General features: G+C 42.3%; 1 protein-coding gene across 2 annotated transcripts in view; it reads left to right on the forward strand.

The window, feature by feature from the left end:
* The window catches only part of jhy (junctional cadherin complex regulator), a 65,560-nt gene that overhangs the window by 13,978 nt on the left and 29,397 nt on the right, over positions 1-22,185 (forward strand). The window contains exons 3-6 of one of the 2 annotated variants that reach the window (XM_052046249.1): positions 1,719-2,400; positions 11,520-11,606; positions 11,699-11,775; positions 17,464-17,707. In XM_052046249.1, coding sequence (XP_051902209.1) covers positions 1,719-2,400; positions 11,520-11,606; positions 11,699-11,775; positions 17,464-17,707 — 1,090 coding nt within the window. The remainder of the gene's footprint in view (positions 1-1,718; positions 2,401-11,519; positions 11,607-11,698; positions 11,776-17,463; positions 17,708-22,185) is intronic. The other variant, XM_052046250.1, reaches the window with a different exon arrangement.

The following is a 22,185-nucleotide window of genomic DNA, read 5'->3' on the forward strand; positions in this document are numbered from 1 at the left end:
GAACATGCAAACTCCACACAGGGAGGCCGGAGCTGGAATCGAACCCAGTACCTCTGCACTGTGAAGCCGACGTGCTAACCACTGGACTACCGGGTCGCCCTGCTTGAGGACATCATCACTGATATAATGATGTAACAAGCGTGCCTTCCTTTAGTATTGTTTATACACATGTACAAGGTCTTTGGCATTTATCGTTTTGAAAACTGTCTTTGGTTGTTGAACTCCATGAATGCAGTTGGTTGTCAGCCAGGGGCGATTCTGGGTTCTGAATTAAAGGGGCTGCTTAGCCCCTCAATTCAGTCACTTTCACATTCAACCCCATTAGTCGGATGGTCTCAGAATGATTCAGGAGTGATCATCAGACTTACACATAATGGACCTTTTTTTTGGCTTCTGCTTATGAAATTTGTGGCAAAAACATGTCATGTTGTGGTTCATTTCATATTGTTATTCTACATGAGAGAGAAGAGGATTAGTGATGGAAGCAGCTGAAAAGAGTTACCTTCGCAGGGTGTCTGGGCTCTCCCCTTGAGATAATGTGAGAAGTTTGGTCATCTGAAAGGGTTGAACAGTCGAGCCTCTACATCATAGGAGTCAAACTCAGGTCCTGGACGGCCGCTGTCCTGCATGTTTTCCAAGTCTCCATGTTGCAACACACCTGATTCAAATGAACAGGTTCAATGTCAGGCTTGCGCAGTGCTTGCTGATGATCTGATCATTTGAATTAGGTGTGTTGCAACAGGGAGACTGAGAAAACATGCAGGACACCGGCCCTCCAGGACCTGAGTTTGACACCTATGCTCTAAATCAGGGGTGCCCATTAGGTAGATCCTGATCTACCGGTAGATCTAAGAAAGGTCCCGAGTAGATCCGAGGAGTGTCGAGGAGAAAAAAAAAAAAAACAACCATTTGTGTGTTTTTGTACATGTTAGTAATATTTTTGTGTTAATGTACCCTGCACCCTAATCATCCTCGGTCTCATTTTCACACACACAAAAAAATAAAATAAAAAATAAAATAAAGCAGGTAAATCTTGAATTTACGGTGGCGCGTGAATACGTCACCGAAAGTCTGCAATTGCAGCTTGTGATCAGAGCTGTTGCGGTCTATCTTTTATCGTCATTATTATTCAGAGTTTGCTTCATGTACAATTCACCGAGGGCACGGGCAAAGAATAGGAATCTCGGAGGGCCGAGGGAAGCACTTTAAAACTGTACGTGTGAGCTACGATAGTTGACAGGCTGCAAAAGTGCATCGCATGCCTCAGTTTCAGGCTGTTTCTCATCGTGGAGTGTGTGTGTGTGTGTGTGTGTGTGTGTGTGTGCGCGCGTGCAGGAAAGGGTAGATCATCTTCGGTCCAAAAAGTTTGGGCACCTCTGCTCTAAATCCTCCCTGCTGCAGCTGCTGCCCTGGCGAGCAGGCCCCAGACATGCAGAAGAAAATTAATGGATGGGTATTTTCTATTACAGATGCGGGCCAAGTTAATATAAGAGTTGAAATACTCTTATTGAGAACTCACACAAAAGAACTTTTACAATAGATCACTGTGCAAAAAACAAAAACTATGACCTACTGTATATTCCAGTTTAGGCATATAAAAGGGAAGGGAAAAGTGCAAGCTAATAACCTCTTGTGAACTAGCCTGCAGAACAGATACAGATGCGAGTGTTTGGCTATATGTACTAAGTGGCTTCTTCTGTGTTCCTTTTAACTTACAGCAAACCGGATGCCAGTGATGCCTGCTCAGAATTGTGCTGTTACCCAAACTGTAACCCCAGCGAAAAGGGAAATGTCATCACTGAGAGTTTAAAGTGCCCCGTCTCAGAATATCACCACTTTTTTCATCAATCGCAGAAGCCATTTATAAGAGGATATAGATACATAGCTGATACAAGATCAATGACTCCTATTTCTGGCAGAGACAGCAATCAGCCTTACCACCTACACCCCCAAGATGGCCAGGTTAGCCCAATAACAACCCAATGCTATCACAGCAATGGTTTGCTTCATAGCTCACCAAAATCCAACTTATCTCATAGTTGTAGACATAGCAATAACTGTGAGCAGACCAAAGACCAGCCAAAGAATGGCTGTCCCAATGTTGATGCCAATATTGAAAGATCTCTTGAGATGACAGAGCACACAGAGGCAGTGCATCCGATGAACTTGAAAGAATATCAAACCTGCAACCGGAAGGACCTGCAACACATCTCTCCACGATTATTTCCAAGCTCACCCACAACAGAGAGTTCTCAGATTTGCTTGAAGAAAAAACGACACACACACACCAAAGACCTCATTGAGCGGAACAAAAAAACACTAGGCCGCAGCACATCTGGCAATGGATCCTATGCGGACGCGCATGCGCTTCAGCAGAAGAACCCTCGCATTGGTAAAAAGGTACCGGTATTTGGCGATGAGAAGCTTTTCAACTGTCACTCATTCATTACCCTTCACATAATAAAAATTGGGGCGCCATAGCCTATATAGCAGCAACAGGTTCCTGATTAAAAAAAAAAAAGAATACAAATATAAATAAAAATAAATAGAGTCGAGAACAAAACTCACCAATAAATCTCAATTTCAATGGATGTAAGAATTGTGAGGCTACCAGTGGCGGGCAGCGAGGTTTTGGTTACTGGTTTTCAGTGGGGACTCAAGTTACTTTATCTACTTCTTAATATAACACCCGCATGTTGGTAAATAATATAAAAAAACACAATATAACTAACATGACATGAAAGAAGAGAAAGGGAAATTTTATACTGTATATTTGAAGATAAATACAATTCAGTCATGGACGAAGATTGCGAGATGCCCACGGCGATTGGCTTTTTTGTAGCCCCAACATTTTCATTTAAAGTAGCTACAACCTTGCATGTTCTCTTCTTTCAGTTGAAATAACCATTATTTGCTAACAGCAATAATCTTTATCATCTTGAACATTAAATATATTGCCCTGGTAATGTATTCAATTAAATGTAGGTTGAGCATGATTTGCAAATCATTATATTCCGTTTTTTGGTTTTTTTCACCACAATGTCCCAACTTCATTGGAATTGGGGCCATCAATGAAAATTTCACGTGATCAATTTTAACATGCCTCACACTGAAATACCTTTCAGTTTCAGTAAATATGGTCTCCTAAGATAGAGACTTTTAAATTTATCCCCACACACCAGCCCAAAAATACTGTTGTCATTCATTACCTTACATTGAAAAGTTGATTGACTTCAAAATGATTACTTATTTGCATCCACGGCTTCAAAAAAATTTGAGAAAAATATAATTTGCATTTTAATTGTGAGAAAATGCTTTTCACCAACCCGATGTTGGAAGTTCAGGTCAGCAGAAGTCAGCCACTTTCCTACGACCTGTCCGCTGTCACCTAATTGTTATGAACATGATGAAAAGATCTATTTTAACAACAATGTCAATAAAATGGAAAACTTAATGCAACCTAATGCAATTAAACAAATCACCAGCAGGAGCTGCACAAGCACTAATAAGGATACAACTCTGATGATTAGATTCTAGATTTCTTTACATTTCAGCATTAGCTTTTACATTATGGCTAAGTGTTAATACTTCAAATTTAATAATTTCTTCAGGGAATTATTTTTGCTTTGAAAAACTAAAATTACTCTGGATTGCATAAACCTCCACTCTTTTATTTGACTTTCATCCAGCGGGGGTCGCCAGAGCGAAATCACTAGCATGATTCGGCCAGGTTTCAATATTGATCCACCTCTACACCAAATATTAATGTTCCCAAACCACCAATAGGGTGAGTAAGATTACGTTTAATTTGGAGGTTTTTGAATGCAGCTTTGCTTTCCAAAACACAAGTGGCATCGTTCTCCTATGCCTGCATCAAACAACCCGTTTCTCATTTATTTGTAACATTGCTATCAAAATAGTTTTTATGGTCCTGTCAGTCGGAAACCAAAAGGATGTCCTATGATGCTTGTTTTAAACCCACCTGGAAAATTAATTTGCGGGGTTTCATTTTTCCTCCCTCCCATCTAATAAAAGAGCCCATACATATCTGGGTAGCTATGTAGTGCTTATTATGACTTGATGTGTACAACCAGAACATCAGAGACATGCCTCCCAATAGGCTCTCAGACATCCATGCACCTGGCACAGTGGCATAATTGGTCTGGATAGCACGCATTCACCATTTGTTGGGTCCACAGGACTATTTTTCTGGCTATAATACCCTCAACCTTGTCCACCCATCTGAGCCCCAGTCCTCTACAATGTCTCATATCATCACCATTTACATAGTCAAGAGCCGTTAGCTTTGTGTCGTGGTAAACAGAGCCGGAGGCTTTCCCTCTCTTGAAGCCTTTGGTTTTGTCGATATCACTCTGAATTTGCTCATTAGTTTTCAATTGCCAGACACATGTTACTTAATAATAATTGCGCTCATTCAATTATTTCCCCTAATAGATTAAATTCCCAATTCAAAATAACAGCATTATCTATCTATCTATCTATCTATCTATCTATCTATCTATCTATCTATCTATCTATCTATCTATCTATCTATCTATCTATCTATCTATCTATCTATCTATCTATCTATCTATCTATCTATCTATCTATCTATCTATCTATCTATCTATCTCACTAGCTAGCTAGCTAGCTTGCTATCTATATGCCAGTCTATCTATTTTGCTCTCTCTCTCTCTCTCTCTCTCTCTCTCTCTCTCTCTCTCTCTCTCTCTCTCTCTCTTTCACTCTCTCCATCCATCCATCATCTCCCAAGGAAAAAAAGAGCACATCAAAATGTTCTTTTCAAAATCATCCGAACATGACACCTTTTATATGGATAATGGAACAGTGGAACAACCAAGTAAAACATCTAAATCCTTTTTTGGGCACGCAAGTGTGGGGGGTGGGGGCACATCAGATTTTCAAATGGCATATTAAATGAGTTGTGCTAAACGCAACTCTGTCCTTTCCATCGTGTGAAATACAAAATATGCTCATATTGCAAGTCTACACTTTCCATATGAAAAACATTTTTGTCACGCAGACATTATCTTGGTTAAATATAGCTAGTTTCACAATAGCATCCCAGGCACAGGCGATAGCTCTAAGACTGTAAAGGAAGGTCATCTTCCCCTAAAATGTAAAAAAAAAATTAAAAAGTGATCAAATATATTTGTGTACATATATTCGTGTGTACATGTCATTGACTAAATATGCGCTACAACGCGTTCAAGTTTTGTTCCAAATCAGCTTCTTATTACTGGTTACGACGCGACTCTATTCTCATTCACTCCCGCAGCTTCACTGTGCTTTAAACTGTGTGGACGCTGAGCGTCGACAGCGCAGACGCTGGGCGTCTCGAGAGTTCAGTGTAGGTTGTCCCAATGCATTGAAACGAGACGAGTCATTGGATAAATGCTGGTTTTGTCTCGCCCATCGGACGCTCAGCGTCTCTGGGAGTCTATGGACAATGGGCGTGTATCGGCTGCCGTGGAAGCTGAGCTTTTCTTCATGATGATTCATACCTGTCAACTCATACGGTTTAACCATATTTCATACGGATTTTGTGGTGAATCTTACGTATATGGCCGTATCGCACAAATCATATGGATTCTGAACATTTCCGTTTTTTTTTTCTTCCCCTAACAAGTAGTTCCGTTTGCTTTTGCCCAGAATGGTGCTAGTCTACTCGAATGCTTTCATTTCCGGCAACTTTCCCAAAAAGTAACGCAGGAATACAACTCTAAACACAGTAATGCTACTAAGTAGAACGATGATTAGACATTAACCAGACATTGTATTATGGAGATCTACAATAAATTTAATTGAAAATTTCGTCATTTTTTTCTGCCGTTATTTTGACATGTAAAAGGCTTTGGTATGTTATAAGGATTTTTTTTGGTAGTTTATACAGGTTGGCGCTCCGAAAAGTTGACAGGTATGGATGATTGCATGATCTGTCTGAGGCTGAATCTCTTTTTGATTAACAGCGAAATGATCCAATCACGGATCTTTTGGTGTAGGCACCTGTGGGAGCATTTTTCAATGCTCATTCTGTTCTGAGTTGAACAGACTTCTAATAATCTTAGCGGCACTATCTTTGTTGAAAACGACAAGCGACAGATTAACATTTTATTTCTGGTGGGTTTTATTGTATTTCACACATCAGAGATCATTTTCTTGAGAAGGAACGGCGAGTAGAATTCACATATAAATAAACTGACACATTTTATAATGTAGGCTGAAATTGAGCTCCCCCTCCTTGACAGACCACTGGTCCCAGGACAAACACTAGAATGTTCCCCCACCATTTTCACGAGCCTTGAGAATCACAGAAAAAAAATTGTCTGAGTTTTATGTGCTACAATATCATCAGGTATTGTTTTTATGTCGGGCTGCACGATATTGGAAAAACATGCGATATGCAAAAAGGAGTTTGAGTATAGCAATGTAGTATTGTGATCCTTGTGCCTAAACAAATTACATTTTTATTATTTTATGGAAAAAAATACTTTCTTCTCATGCGGCAAAATAAGCAAGCTTGTTGTATTCTTTGCTATTTAATTATAATGCCCTGAGTCTCTGATCACCTATTGGATGACGGTGCATATTTCAGGTTGCATCTGGCTGGCCAAGTTCTGATAAAAGCACATAATCCCAGACGAAATTTATTACATGTCTTTGCGATATGGATATTGCAAGGGCCATTATTGAACATTTTTTTGATATTTTGTGCAGCCCTGTTTTTAGGTGTGTGTGGGAAAAGCCACACTGTAGTATTATCCATCCATCCCTCCATTTTCTAATCCGCTTATCCTCACGAGGGTTGCTGTCGTGCTGAAGCCTACCCCAGCTAACTTTGGGCAGTAGGGGGAGTACACCCTGAACTGGTTGCCAGCCAATCGCAGCGCACACATGGGCTCAACTCAACTGTATTTATAGAGCACTTTAAAACACACACCTCTGTATACAAAGCTCTGTACATGGAGCAGATATCATATTTACAACAACAAACAATAACGAATAATAACAAAGACAGTAGAAAGCACAAGACATCAAAACTAAGATCAAGTCTGAGTCATGCCGAGTCAAAAGCCAAAGAATATAAATGAGTTTGAAGTTTTAAAGATGGGCAGCGAAGGGGCTTGCCGAATTTTCAGTGGGAGGTCATTCCAAAGCGAGGGACCAGCAAAGGAAAAGGCTCGCTCGATCCCCCTGAGCCCCTGCTTAGTTCTTGGTAGCTCTAATATCGTCTGGTCCGCAGATCTGAGGCAGGTGTGTTGGGACGGAGAAGCTCAGAGAGGTGAGGTGGAGCAAGGCCATTTAAAGATATGAAAACAAATCATAGCATCTTAAAAAGAACTCTAAAATGTATAGGGACCAACACGTTTTCAAACTCACAATCACAGCTTGGGACAATTTAGAGCAGTGTTATCCAAACTACAACCTGGGGGTCATCTGCAGCTCGCCCACTATTTTTAGTGGCTCTCTGTGTGTAATAAAAATAACGTGTATGGCTCGCCAAAAAAAAAAAAAAAAAAAGGTGTGGGCGTGTGGGCAGTGTTCGGAGTGCGGGTGTTGCAAAAGTGGGGGTACGTGAGTGATGGAGACTACCGGTACCTCGACTTAAAAAAACGTTCTAGATTTGCAAAGACACAGATAAATTTACAGCCCAAATATTTGATAGAATATTTGTGGAGAATAAAGATAAGAAGTTTCTTCCTCTTCCAACATCCAATGTGTGAACATATCACATTCATGAACCTCAGTTCAGATTCCAACAACTCACTCTTGGTTTGGTTCCAAACATTGAGATAGGATTCGGCTGCTGATTAGTGGAGATACCGATCCATTCTGGTTGGATGCAGCGCTGTGGGCCACCCTAAAAGATCGAAACGACTTGCCTTAACCCTTTAATATAAAGCCTTGACGTAGCAGTTTTTCAAAATGTCATTATTCAAACAACATGTGATTGATTGATTGATTGATTGATTTATTTGGGGTGACAAGGAGTTGGACTGGTTAGCATATCCTGTGAGAGAGAGAAAGAGAGAGAAGGGAGAGAGTTTGACAGTTATTTCACTGTAACACATTAGCATAGCATATCAAACAAAAGCTAACTGTTGAGAATTTTTATTCTTCACGAGTTTCCCCTCATTCAATCATTCAAATAACATACAACTAATTGACAGCACAAGTCAATTTTTACGATGCAACAATGTCACATTTGGCCTTTTGTAGAAACCCAAAGGAGTTGTAATTACACACCGTTAAATGTACACCGGTTTCTAAAGCGGCAATTGCTTGCACCATCAAAGTGGAAGTGCAGCAGCAGCAATGAGTAGGTTCGTTGAGACTAGTATTCTCAAATAATAACAACAGAAGTAGCAGATCAATCTTCTGCTATTGTACTCGCGTGACCGTGTCCTCTCGCAGGCCCTCACTTCAAAGCCAAGGTAACATAATGTCCAATCTTTTAATAGCTTTAGACCAAAGCTTTGGGAATGCCTCTGCCCCTGCCTCCGTCTAAACACCTAATCAAGATGACCTAGGCTGTCCACAATAGCAGCTAAATGCAATTCAAGATCCACATCCTCTTTGAAGTCATCATTGCAAAAAAAGATGTTTCTCAGGTCCAGAAGGTAATACGACCAGGTGCAATTGCCAGACTTTGTTGTGACATTGCCTCATTGAGAAGCAATTACTGGTCTCCCAATTTCGAAGAAAAGATATTACACAAGTTACCATCCTCCAAATGCAATTCTGGCAAAAATATTGGCTCCATTTAATTGGGACTTTCCTAATGGGTGTCAAAAGGCAATGACGGGGAAAACTCATGTTTGTGCATGTTGATATATCGACTGGGTATTCTGCTGAATATAAATGTAAACCTGTCACTGATTTGAAGCTGCAACAAAACATTGGTCATTACAAATTAGCGCTTTGGGCCGCTTATTGAAGTGACAAGAGCTCATAAATCTTTGGAACTGGAGGGTTGTAGATGTGAGTCTTTCTCCAATCTGCTGCTGCAAGGCCTTTGAGCAAGACACTGAAACCGTTTTTAAATATTGTTTAATTTAAAAACTTTTCTATATTTAAATTTTTAAAAAATATTGTCATACAGTTTTTAAAAAATTAATAAGGGGTCTGTAGCGCCCAACAACAAAGATTTAAGAGAGCCCTAGCTAAGTTTGACCTTTGCCGGTGAAAATTGGAAGGCACACTCAGACATACAAAACATCTTTACTCATTGTACAGGAAGTGAGTGATGAGTATTTGAATGTACAATTTTGGCCAATTTTTACATATTTACAGGGGTCATACTACAGTACTACAGATTGACTTCAAATTCTACTGTCTGAACCAGGGGTGCCCAAACTTTTTCGATCGAAGAGCTACTATTCGATCAACTAACCTCCCGGGATCTACCCTTACTGCACACAAACACACACACACACACACACACACACACACACATGCGCACGCCATGATGAGAAACAGCCTGAAACGGAGGCATGCGACGCACTTTTGCAGCCTGTTAACTATCGTAGCTCACACGTACCGTTTTAAAGTGCTTCCCTGGGCCCTCCTAGATTCCAATTCTTTGCTCGTGCCCTCAGTGAATTGTACACGAAGCAAACTCTGAATGAGAATCATGACAATAAAAGATAGAGCGCAACAGCACTGATCACAAGTTGCAATTACAAACTGCTGAGCGCTAACAACCTCCGGTGACGTAATCACGCGCCACCGTAAATTTAAGATTTACTTGCTTTATTTGATTAATTTTTTTGTTGTTGTGAAAATGAGACTGATAAGATGATTAGTATGCAGTGTATATTAACACAAAAAATATATTACTAAGGCGGCCCGGTAGTCCAGTGGTTAGCACGTCGGCTTCACAGTGCAGAGGTACCGGGTTCGATTCCTGCTCCGGCCTCCCTGTGTGGAGTTTGCATGTTCTCCCCGGGCCTGCGTGGGTTTTCTCCGGGTGCTCCGGTTTCCTCCTACATTCCAAAAACATGCGTGGCAGGCTGATTGAACACTCTAAATTGTCCCTAGGTGTGAGTGTGGGCGTGGATGGTTGTTCGTATCCGTGTGCCCTGCGATTGGCTGGCAACCGATTCAGGGTGTCCCCCGCCTACTGCCCGGAGATGGCTGGGATGGGCTCCAGCACCCCCCGCGACCCTAGTGAGGATCAAGCGGTACGGAAGATGAATGAATGAATGAATGATATATTACTAAGATGTACAAAGACACAAAAATGGTTGTTTTTTTTTCTTTTCGAGACTCCTCGGATCTACTTGCAATCTGTCTTATATCTACCGGTAGATCAGGATCTACCTAATGGGCACCCCTGGTGCAACAACTGCAACAACAACAAGAGGAAAAAGAAATTCTGTGACCATCGAATTTTGCTTCTTCCCAAAGCATCCCAAAGAATGGTTCTTCCCAAAGCATTCTCAGGTTTAAGTTTCAACTAGATCAATGAAAACCGTGAGGCATGTAGAACGGCCCAGGACCCACAAAAAAAGTAATTTCAAGCCTTATGTTAAAATTCATTCAATCCATTTAAATCAATTTACTTTGAAATTTGTCACCGTTTTTGGAAATATTCATAGAGAGATTTTTTTTAACAAACTACTCATAGGGGATTGATGTTACATCTTAAAATTGTCCATGCTTCATCTAAAGATGTCCATCCATCCATCCATCCATTTTCTGATCTGCTTTATCATCAAATGTGTCGTGGGGCATGCTGGAGCCCATCCCAGTTGTCTCCGGGCAGTAGGCGGGGTACACCCTGAATTGGTAGCCAGCCAATCGCAGGATACACATAGACATACAACCATTCACGCTCACACTCACACCTAGGGACAATTTAGAGTGTCCCATTAACATGCCAAGCATGTGGGATGTGGAATGTGGGAGGAAACCAGGGAAAACCTGTTTTTTCTTTTCTTTGACTAACACCATATATGAAATGTTTGTTTTAGTTCTCAATGATCCTTAATATATACAAACTAAAGAAGGGTTGCAGTTTTTTCTTAACTCATTCAGTACCAGCCAATTCTATACCCCATTAAATATATATATATATATATATTACCCTAGGTCTTGGAAAAATTGAAAAAAAATATCTGCGGTTGAACGTGTGTAGTGTGAAAAGAGTGAATGAGTTTTAATGTGCAGTACCAATTATCTGACATTTTAGCGTTAAGTATACTACAAATTGACTAGTTAGTCACACACACAATGTTCAGCTCATGGGAAAAGTGGCATAAGCAGTTGCTGCTCAGACCATCATTATCACTGAACCACTTCGATGGCCCTTTGTTTGTTGGGCAAGTAATTTGATATTTATTAGTTTGAAATGTGCATTGACAGTATGAGATGTGTGATTGTTATACCAAAGCAGTGCATTCAGACACAGTATTTTTATCAAAAGACTTGCAAAATATAAAGTACCCAACAGGACTCGTTTATTGAAGTTGTATTATTTTTGTACTTTTGTGAAGCAGCATGAAACTGTTCAAAAGGTTGCCACCGGAGAGTGTCCAAAAGAGAGTTCGGGTACGGAACAAAGTTTAAGCCAACAAGTGAAGGTATGTACTGTATATGTTAATACTATAGTTTGCATGTTTTTTTTAAACATCCTTTATTTGTGCTTCAAATGTTAAACCAACTCTAACCACAGGACACCCATATAATTGAAGAACAGAGCAATATGGAACGTTACTTCAGGAGCATGGAGAAAAGCCCTGAATTAGAAAGGTGATTTACTCTCATCTTTTTCTCAAATATCTATTTTTAGTTTTACTTTACTGTGTTTAGTTATTACTTTTGACAATCATTTAATGAAAATGAAAATAGCAACACGGTATTATTCGAGGTACGATTTATCATGACACTAGTAAGCATGACAAAAGATGCAGCCGGCATCACATTCACAAAAAATGCCTTCAAATCTGGGACGGGCATTATGTAGAATTTAACCTTATACCTCACCAGCAGATAATCAGGTAACACAAACGAGAGAAATAGAGGTAACTAGAGCCTTTTTTCAGAGAGAGGGTTTGTTATGGTTCTGGAGTAGAGTGATCCATCGCTATTTCACGGTTCGTTTATCGCGGCTTCAGCGCATCGCGGATTTTGTCAAAAAAGTCACCAAAAAAAATTAAGTCCCCAAAATGTTCGCGAGAAGCAGCAAAAGTCAGCAAAACAACTGAGTGAGTCACTTAAAGCAACATATACAGTATGTACATGTTACTGTATTTTGTTATTCATAAACTAACCTAACTTATACATGTTTAAATCTATTAGTATACAGCATTAAGTCATGTTAATTACTTCAAAATTTACTTCTACATGCATGTGTACCATTAAATTTGGAAAACTTGGAATTGAAATGGATTTCCATGGGACAGGAGAAGTGAACCAATCTCTTTTCGTCAATGGATGCTACAGCTTCTTGTTGACTTTGAAACTTAGCTTGTAGCCGACGTGTGCACATTTTGAGCATGACGTCTCTGATCCACTGGTTAAAGGACACTTTGATTCTCTCCTCTTTCATCTCAAACCGCTTCAAACAACAAAGCGTGTGACGGAAAAGTGGTTAGGACTGCACGACTGTCCGTGTTTTATGTTATGTGTTGTGTTTATTATTTTACTTTATGTTAACTGTTTTGTAAAGCGCTTTGTTACAGCTGCCGCTGTTGTGAAAGCGCTATATAAATCAGCATGTATTGTATTGTATTGTATTGTAAATTTGGCCTTATAAATATTATGTACTTGTACCTATATGGAGGGGGGGGGGGGGGGTCACTACTTCACAGATTTTCGTTTATCGCGGATGGTTTTGGTCCCCATTAACCGCGATAAATGAGGGATTACTGTAGTCCTAAACAGAACCGGATCCCACAAACGCAGTCCAAAAGAAGATTGAAATACAAAAATGGTTTATTGACCAAATAAGGTCACAAGACGAACAAAGTACAACATAAAACACTGGTAACAAAATAACCACAATAAGAAGGAGTCTAACCAAAAGCGCTTGCAAACAAACGGCAAGGGAAATCAATAACGCAAAATCACTTGACACAAAAAGACAAGGAAAAGCCAACCAACAAGAAAAATTAAATCCACCCGAGTATAACACGATAAGCAAGTATGAGGCGAAGGCAAAACAAACAAGAAATACTAACCCAGACTATGACTGTGATCGAGAACCCTGAAGGTCAAGAAAAATAAGCACTTGGACATGAGACAAAGCGAATATTTCAACAACAGGTGAGGGCTTGAACAGTCCTTTGTAGCAGGTGAGGGTTGATTACATAATAGGAAACAGGTGCGGAACAACTTTCCTATGCCACCTGCTGGAGACAGGACAGGGTCATGATGGGTAAATTCAGTTATCACAGCTTTTTTTTTATGATCCTTGATTTTCTCTCCGTACACGCCCTCTTTCAAAACCACACACTATTTCATTTCCTCATTCATTCAGTCATCAGGTGAGTTATGGCGTAGCCTTGTACTGCCGTCTGTCTTTTAAAAAAATTCAAGAGTATGTGAGACACACTGTGCTTGGTGGTTGCGCCTTCTTGGCAGCACATGCGTACCAGCACTGAGTTCTTGATTGGGAGGAATGTCGGCGCCATTTGCCGTTGCTGGACATCCCCAGTACGCTTGTGTCTTGTGCCTGAAGTAGGCAGCATTTCCACAGCCCCGCTTTGTTCAGCAAAAAGGTCAGTGCTGATGGACAGTCTGCGGCTGGATGGATGCATGGATTGTGGAGCCGACGATGAGAAGAAAGTCAGCGCAGAGTATGTGAAACTGGAGTCGCGGCTTGGAATTGAAGTGGATTTATATGGGACAGGAGAAGAGAGCCAATCTCTCTTTTTCATTAATGGATGCTACAGCTTCTTTTTGCTTTCAAGCTTAGCTTGTAGCAGACGTGTGCACATTGCCGCATGACGTCTGTGATCCACTGGTTAAAAGGACACTTTGATTCGCTACTCTTTCATCTATAACTGCTTCAGACAACAAAGTGTATGTAGGAAAGTGTTTAAGATTGCACGATTGTCTGTGTCTCATGTGTTGTTTTGTATTATTTTGTCATTTTTTGTTAACTTTTGTTTTGATAGTGGCGCGGACACCCGCAGCGGCTCCTCATGTTTTATGTTGAGAGGGAAGAAATTTCATTGGGGCTGTATGTTACACATACATACATTTGACAATAAAGTTTTATCCAATCTAATCCAATCCAGGAGGTGGAGACAAACATGGCTTGTTCTTTGGAGGTGGAGACAAACATGGCTTGTTCTTTTGATAATGATCCCGTGGACAAAGGTGCAGCATCACCACGCAGAAAATTGAATATACGTCGGGAGATCAGGCCGTGCTTAGATGTTTGAGCAGTTTCAGAGAATTACCTTTTTGAGAGGTACCGTTTCACCTCCATCATCGACATACACAACCTAATCTGCCCTTACATTTGCAACATTACCAATTGCAGTCATCCTCTCACATTGTGTGTTGCTGGGCATTTCCTCACAAATTTCATCTTCAGCTTTTGCCAAGTTCGCTTATCCCCCCGTTGTCCAAAACCGGATCTCGAGGGCTGATATCCTGCATGTTTCAGTTGTTTTGCTCCTGCAACGTCCCTGATTCAAATGATCAGCAATCTCTGCAGAAGCCCAATTCGGATTATTTGAATTAGGATTGCGGTAGGAGAGAAACATTGAAAGCATGCAGGATTCAAGGTACAGTGAAACTCCTCTACAACAAAATCATGTTTGCAGCAAGACATTTTTCACAACAGGGGGTTTTTCACTGCAGCAAATTTGATCTCAGATGTAAACACACACACACACAAACACACATAAACGCACACACAATGGTATGTGTACTCTTTATTTTTATTTCAACAGTGCAAAAGTATGAGCACACACTTATTTGACACTTTATATTGTCAGTGTAGAAAGAAAAAAAGGGAAATAAATTGTGAAATTTACAATCAGCATTCACTTTCACTTACAACAATTTCTTGGATAATGTCTTTTATTTTGCTGGCTGCGTCTTTCATTTTGATCACTTTACCCCTCTCTTCCAGCATCAGAGCTCTTGTCTTAGCTGCTTGACATCCAAAGGTCCGTTTTGTAGCCATTTTAGCAGTGCATCCATGCTCGTCTTAATCTAACAATAACAAATACTTCTTAGAGTGGTTTTTCTTTCCACCATCTCACTGTCTCTAACTTGACCTATCCTCGATCGCCACCCAAGACAGCGTTGCTCAGCTCATGTCATGCAGTGAACTTTTAAGCCAGCCACGGGACACTTCGTAGTCCTCGATGGCCATAGTTAGCTCTCGAAACCTTACGCTAACTGGAGCGCTTCTCTCTCATTCACGCTCCAGTTAGCGTAAGGTTTTTAGCATGATAACAAGTAAAGCATTTTCGAGGAAAATGTTTTACTTGTAATATGAGGAAACGTTCGTTTATTTGAATGTTCGTCGAACCATAAGCAATTTACTCTGAGGAGCTAGTCGGATGCATTCCACTCTATCTTCTATGGATATAGCTTCAGTATCTACACACATAGACAGTGAGGTCCCTCTTGGCCAATCGGAGGCCAGGATGATGCTCGGTAAGCCAATGGCAGAGCAGCTATGAGTATGTTGTGTTCAGGAAACTCGCAGCTATGACCGAAATAAACATTGTTCACTATGTAAACCAGTGTGGTGGTTGCTGTTGCCGATTCAGAACGAAGCAGTAGAGGTCGCTGTTGGATTAGACTTCGTTGTAGTGAATGTCTTCGCGAGGCTGGAGCAAGAGAGAATGATTTCGCACAACAACAGGCTTTTTTTTCATTGTATGGGGCAGTAGAATGGGCATGGTGTTAATGCAAGAAGATTTTTTCACATTAGGGGATATTTTCGCCCATGTAGGTTTCGCTCTAGAGGAGTTTAACTGTCCTTATTATTCGAATATATTCAGGGATACACGAGTGGTGCATAGGTCCTCATTGAAAATATTAATCCATTCAGAGATACCGGTTACTCAAGTGGACAGCTTGTCATGTTATCAGGTTACAAGGTGCATGAAAGGGTTAAATTGTATAACCATCATATTGTCACTTGAGTGGAAGTGAGAGAGAGAGGGGTATATTGTTTTAAATCCAGACCTCTACCCGTTCCTCACACAAACACAAAAGTCCCCCTTGTAAACCGCCTGCAAGAGCCGCGCACAAAGCATCGGCTTCTGTTAGGGAGAACAAATTACCCAACGGCAGGACATTAGTTCGCCTTAGTGTGCTGGCGCCATTTTTGTTTCCATTTCACTGACAAAAGTTTACATTTTGAAAAATATTAGAATTCCAAACTAATGAATTGTGTTAACTTAGTGGCAGTAAACTCTCAAGTGGTTACATCATGACTGTTGATGTAACAAATCCTGCTGTGATGAGCTTTTCAAGAACTATTTAGGCCAAAATTGTATTAGTTAACACAGTGAGTATTGCGCACTCACTGTGAGTATTGCACACTCACGTTAGTATTTTAACGACTCTTCCGTCATTGTTGAATTTCAGTGCGTCACCACTATTTTAAGACCGTCAGTAAAAAAACAAAAAAAAATGTTGTAAGGTTAACAGCAGTGATTGCCTGTCATTTGTCATTTGCCCCCTCATTATCATTTCAGGCTGACTCAGTCTTGTCAGTTGTCACCACACACACGCACGCATGCACACACACAGGCACATGCACACACACACGCTCCGCTCGAAGCAACCTCGGTGTAGTCACCCCCTCAAAGAAACGAAACACAAGACATGTGGCGGATGTTTCGTCAGTCTGTCTGCCAGCAAAACAGGAGTCCGTCACCAAAGGCATATCTGTAAATATTAAAGAAAACATTAAAGAAGGTAAGCAATAATCATAAGTGTGTCACTTTTAGACAGCCATGTTTCCTTTCTTACAGCAAACCATTCATCAATTCTTTTTCTAATCCGCTTATCCTCACGAGGGTCGCGGGTGTGCTGTAGCCTATCCCAGCTGGTACACCCTGAACTGTTTGCCAGCCAGGTAGGGGCTAGGGGCTGCATTAAGTTATTCAATGGCAAGACAGATCTATAACATTTCTCAAGATGTGTTTATAGGGTAAATCTATTAAGAAAGTCAAGTCAGCTTTTTATTGTCAAATATGCTCTATGTGGAACATACAGCACAGATGAAATTACTTTCCTCTCTCAACCACAGTGCAAACATTTAGTTTGCACAACTGATACTCATACTAAACTAATACTAATCATAATACATTCTAGAATCTCCACTGCCAGTGAGGTCAGCTTGGGAAAAGAGTGAAGACCAAGCAAGAACCTCTGGAGCAACTAGAGTAGAAATATGTGCGCCCGTGACCTTTTTGTTACACCATTCCTCATTTATCAAACAATCATTCTGTGTTTCAGGACAGCTACAATAAAATGCTACTTATCAATTAAGGAGAGTGAAAAGAAGAGGTGTCTCGAAAACGTCCCCACAATACCTTTGTGTGCTTCAGAGAACACCGGAGTCTATACCAAGTTGCCACCTATTATGCCAAAGCAATGCTTTAGACAGTGTGTGAAGACAATCAATTCCAACAATAGAAGCAACTCTGCTGATTTCTTGACACAGATGGAAGATAAGAAGAGGACAATAACCAATTACAAGGTTGGTTGAGCTTCAGTATTTTCTGCATTCTTCCTTATGGAATTGTACTGTGTGTCATTTTTTTTTAATATCATAAATCCTTTCAGGGACAGCAGTTACTGCAGTGGACAGCTTATCATATTATCCAGTTAGAGGGTGCATGAAAGGATTAATTATTGTTTGTTTTAATGTGTCAGATTTTTACTTGATATACAGCACTTTGTGTTCAGGTGTGGTTGTGTTGGCCTTCTGTCATTTCACATCGAAGTGTATTTACGATATATGCACAGAACAGCAAAATGAACTAATTGGCTGGTTTATTGGTGCAGCAAAGGCTAAAATTGTGTAGCATCCCATTCTAATCCCCACAAATATGGGATGTTATGCTCCTTTGAAGTCAAAAGTAATCCCCTCAACACAGTGGCTGCTTAATCCAGCAGGAGGGTTTTAGTTACTCAGGGCACAAAGCATCAGGTTAATTGTCTCGCCCCAGTAAGATACACTTAATTGCGATAAGATGGCTAGAGAACTGCTGGCTCTGTAAAGCCAACAGAAGATGTGTTAGACGATAAAGTGATAATACAGCAGAGACTCTGTAAGGTACAAGGTCATTCAAATGCATGTGCATTTGCTGAGTAGGCTTGTTTATTTTCTTGAGTTGGAAAGGTGGTAGAAAATGTATCAGATTAAAATTGACTTGAATGAATTTACGGCAGCATGTTTGTCTACCTCGCAGTCAAATGGATGTGGATTCAAAATTTGACTTAGACTTGAAGATTGCCTCTTCTCCCTGTCCTTGTCAGATCAATTGAAGGTTCTAAATTGCTCACAAATCCGAATGTGGATGTTGGTGTGCACCCCACCTCTCGTCCAAAGTCAGTTTGAATAGTCAACAACTCATCCCTGACGCTAAACGTGGTTTTGTGGAAATGCTGTATGTGATGACAGTTTACTCTCCGCCTCATAAAACAACCACAATCAACAACGGCTCAATCAGTCTATATTATACGATATTTCAAGATGACGGAAAAGTGACACTGCTGTGGAAACAGACCATGGCTCAGAGGTCAGAGGAGCTAAGTTGTCTGGGGCTTTATGCCCCTGGCAGGGTCACCCATGGCAAACAGGTTCTATGTGAGGGACCAGACAAAGCACGGCTCAAAGACCCCTTATAATGATTAAAATGAATGAATCTAAGTTTCCCTTGCCTTGACACGGGTCACCGGGGCCCCCCTCTGGAGCCAGGCCTGGAGGTGGGGCTCGTTGGCGAGCGCCTGGTGGCCAGGCCTACACCCATGCGGCCCGGTCGGGCTCAGCCTGAAGAGACAACATGCCCCTTCTCATGGGCTCACCACCCATGGGAGGGGCCAAAGGGGTCGGGGGTCGGGTGCTGGCGGTCCGATCCTCGGCTGCAGAAGCTAGCTCTAGGGACATGGAATGTCACCTCTCTTGCAGGGAAGGAGCCCGAGCTTGTGTGCGAAGTAGAAAGGTTCCGACTGGATATAGTCGGACTTACCTCCACACACAGCCTGGGATCTGGTACTAGTTCTCACGAGAGGGGTTGGACCAGTGGCGGTTCTGGATCAATTTCACTGAGGGGGGCCAGGCTGGGGCCAGGGGTTTTGATGGAGGGGCACATTCAACCCAGGGCTAAAAAGACAGATTCAAAATCTTATTTGACTTTTTATTTCATCAAACATTGAAAGCATTGTAGTCATAACATTACAGTGATGAAAAAAAAAACAGTATTAGGAGGGCTAAAATGTCTGCAAACGTAACAATACGCCGTGTCCATCTGTTGAGAATATTCAAGCCAGGGGATGATATGGTACGAGCCTGCCTTGAAGCTCCTTCTCCTGTCCCCCATCAGGGTCCTGGGAAACTGTTTTAGGTCTGGCTGCATTGGCAGGTCTCTTTACATCAACTGATGTCTGTGGACAAAGACAAACCAAATAGATGTCAACACAAGTTCTGCATGGACACAGCATATTCACTAACCCGCTACACTTACATTGCTGAGGCACTCAGACATACACATTTGTCTAAAATGAATTGATTGATGCCATTTATTAATTGTATTCATTATTTTTAAACATTTAAATAAATATAAATTAATACATTCTCACGCCTGACCGGGGACAAAAATTGCAAATATACCGAAACTAGATGTTTTACATGCATATAATTATCCAAATTTTAAAAGGCAATGTCTTATATATTGATCCTGTTAAATAAAAATAAAAAGGGAGACTAAAAAAGGGGATGCACACGCGCATTACACACACGCACGCACGATTGCGCACGCACGCACACTCACACTCACACACACACACACACACACACACACACACACACACACACACAATCGTGTTCCTTTCAGCATCACATACTTGATGGTCCAGTACTTGTTGAAGCGCAAATATCCTCTGTCTGTGTCTCCACTTCTATTGCAGTCTCGTCTTCCTCATTCTCAGGATCTTCATTTGTATCCCTTTCCTGCTCTTTGTCCTCGCTCTGAAAATAAATGAATCCCGTGTCCTCTAACTCTCCCTCTCTGGTGCTTTCAACCTCCTCCTCTTCAGAACTCTCACCGCCATCATCATCTGACTCTCTCTCTGTGTCTGAATCACTGGCCCCCGTTGACACCCCCCCCAGAACCGCCACTGGGTTGGAGACTCTTCCACTCTGGAGTTGCCCACGGTGAGAGGCACAGAGCAGGTGTGGGCATACTCATTGCCCCCAGGCTCAGTCCTTGTACATTGGGGTTTACATTGGTAGACGAGAGGGTTGCCTCCCTCCGCCTTCGGGTGGGGTGACAGGTCCTGACTGTTGTTTGTGCATATGCACCCAACAGCAGTTTAGCGTACACACCCTTTTTGGGGTCCTTGGGGGGTGTGCTGGAGAGTACTCCCGCTGGGGACTCTCTTGTTCTGTTGGGGGACTTCAATGCTCACGTGGCAAACGGCAGTGAGACCTGGAGGGGCGTGATTGGAACAGCCCCCCCGATCAGAACTTGAGTGGTGTTTCGTTATTGGACTTCTGTGCTCGTCACAGATTGTCCACAACGAACACCTTGTTCAAACGTAAGGGTGTCCATATGTGCACTTAGCACGAGGATACCCTTTGCCGCAGTTCGATGATTGACTTTGTGGTTGTATCATTGGATTTGCGGCCGCATGTTTTGGACACTCGGGTGAAGAGAAGGGGGGAGCTGTCAACTGATCACCACCTGAAGTAGGCTACGATGGCGGGGGAAGATGCCGGTCTGACCTGGCAGACCCAAACGTATTGTGAGGGTTTGTTGGGAGGGTCTGGCGGAATCCCCTGTCAGAAGGAGTTTCAACTCCCACCTCTGACGGAGCTTTTCCCATGTCCCGGGGGAGGCGGGGGACATTGAGTCCGAGTTGACCATGTTCCGTGCCTCCATTGTTGAGGTGGCTAATCTGAGTGGTGGCCGTCAGGTGGTTGGTGCCTGTCGTGGCGGCAACCCCCGTACTCGCTGGTGGACACCAGCAGTAAAGGATGCCGTCAAGCTGAAGAAGGAGTCCAATCTGGCCTTTATGGCCTGTGGGACCCCAGAGGCAGCTGACGGGTATCAACTGGCCAAGCAGAATGCAGCTTCGGTGGTCGCCGAGGCAAAAACTCGGGAGTGGGAAGAGTTCGGTGAGGCCATGGAAGCCGACTTCCAGACGGCTTCGAGGAAATTCTGGTCCACCGTCCGACGTCTCAGGAGAGGGAAACGGTGCACCACTAACACTGTGTACAGTGGGGATTGGGTGCTGTTGACTTCGGCTCGGGACGTTGTGAGCCGGTGGGCAGAGTACTTCGAAGACCTCCTCAACTCCACCAGCACGCCTTCCTTGGAAGAAGCAGAGTCTGGGGACTCTAGGTGGGCTCCCCTATCTCTGTGGTCGAAGTCACCGATGTGGTTAAAAAGCTCCTCTGTGGCAAGGCCCCAGGGGTGGATGAGATCCACCCGGAGTTCCTCAAGGCTCTGGATGTTGTGGGGCTGTCCTGGTTGACACGCCTCTGCAACATTGTGTGGTCAGCGGGGAGAGTGCCTCTGTGTTGGCAGACTGGGGTGGTGGTCCCTCTTTTTAAAAACGGAGACCGGTGTTCCAACTACAGAGGGATCACACTCCTCAGCTTCCCTGGTAATGTCTATTCAGGGGTGCTGGAGAGGAGGGTCCATCAGGAAGTTGAGCCTCAGATTGAGGAGGAGCAGTGCGGTTTTCGTCCCGGCCGTGGAACAGTGGACCAGCTCTACACCCTTAGCAGGGTCCTCGAGGGTATGTGGGAATTCGCTCAACAGTGTACATTAAGGGTGTGGAAAATAATCGATATTAATCGATACATCGATGCCCACGTGCGCGATCCGAGTGCATCGGCTCATTCACTGGGTACGACGCGATTGACGGGTGAAATCGCGATTCATCACGATGCATTGATGGGTATCGGTAAAATCCGATTCAAGTGCCGTTTTATTCATGTTAAACGTC

This window comes from Hippocampus zosterae, chromosome 16 (genome assembly GCF_025434085.1).
Source record: "Hippocampus zosterae strain Florida chromosome 16, ASM2543408v3, whole genome shotgun sequence".
NCBI lineage: Eukaryota > Metazoa > Chordata > Actinopteri > Syngnathiformes > Syngnathidae > Hippocampus > Hippocampus zosterae.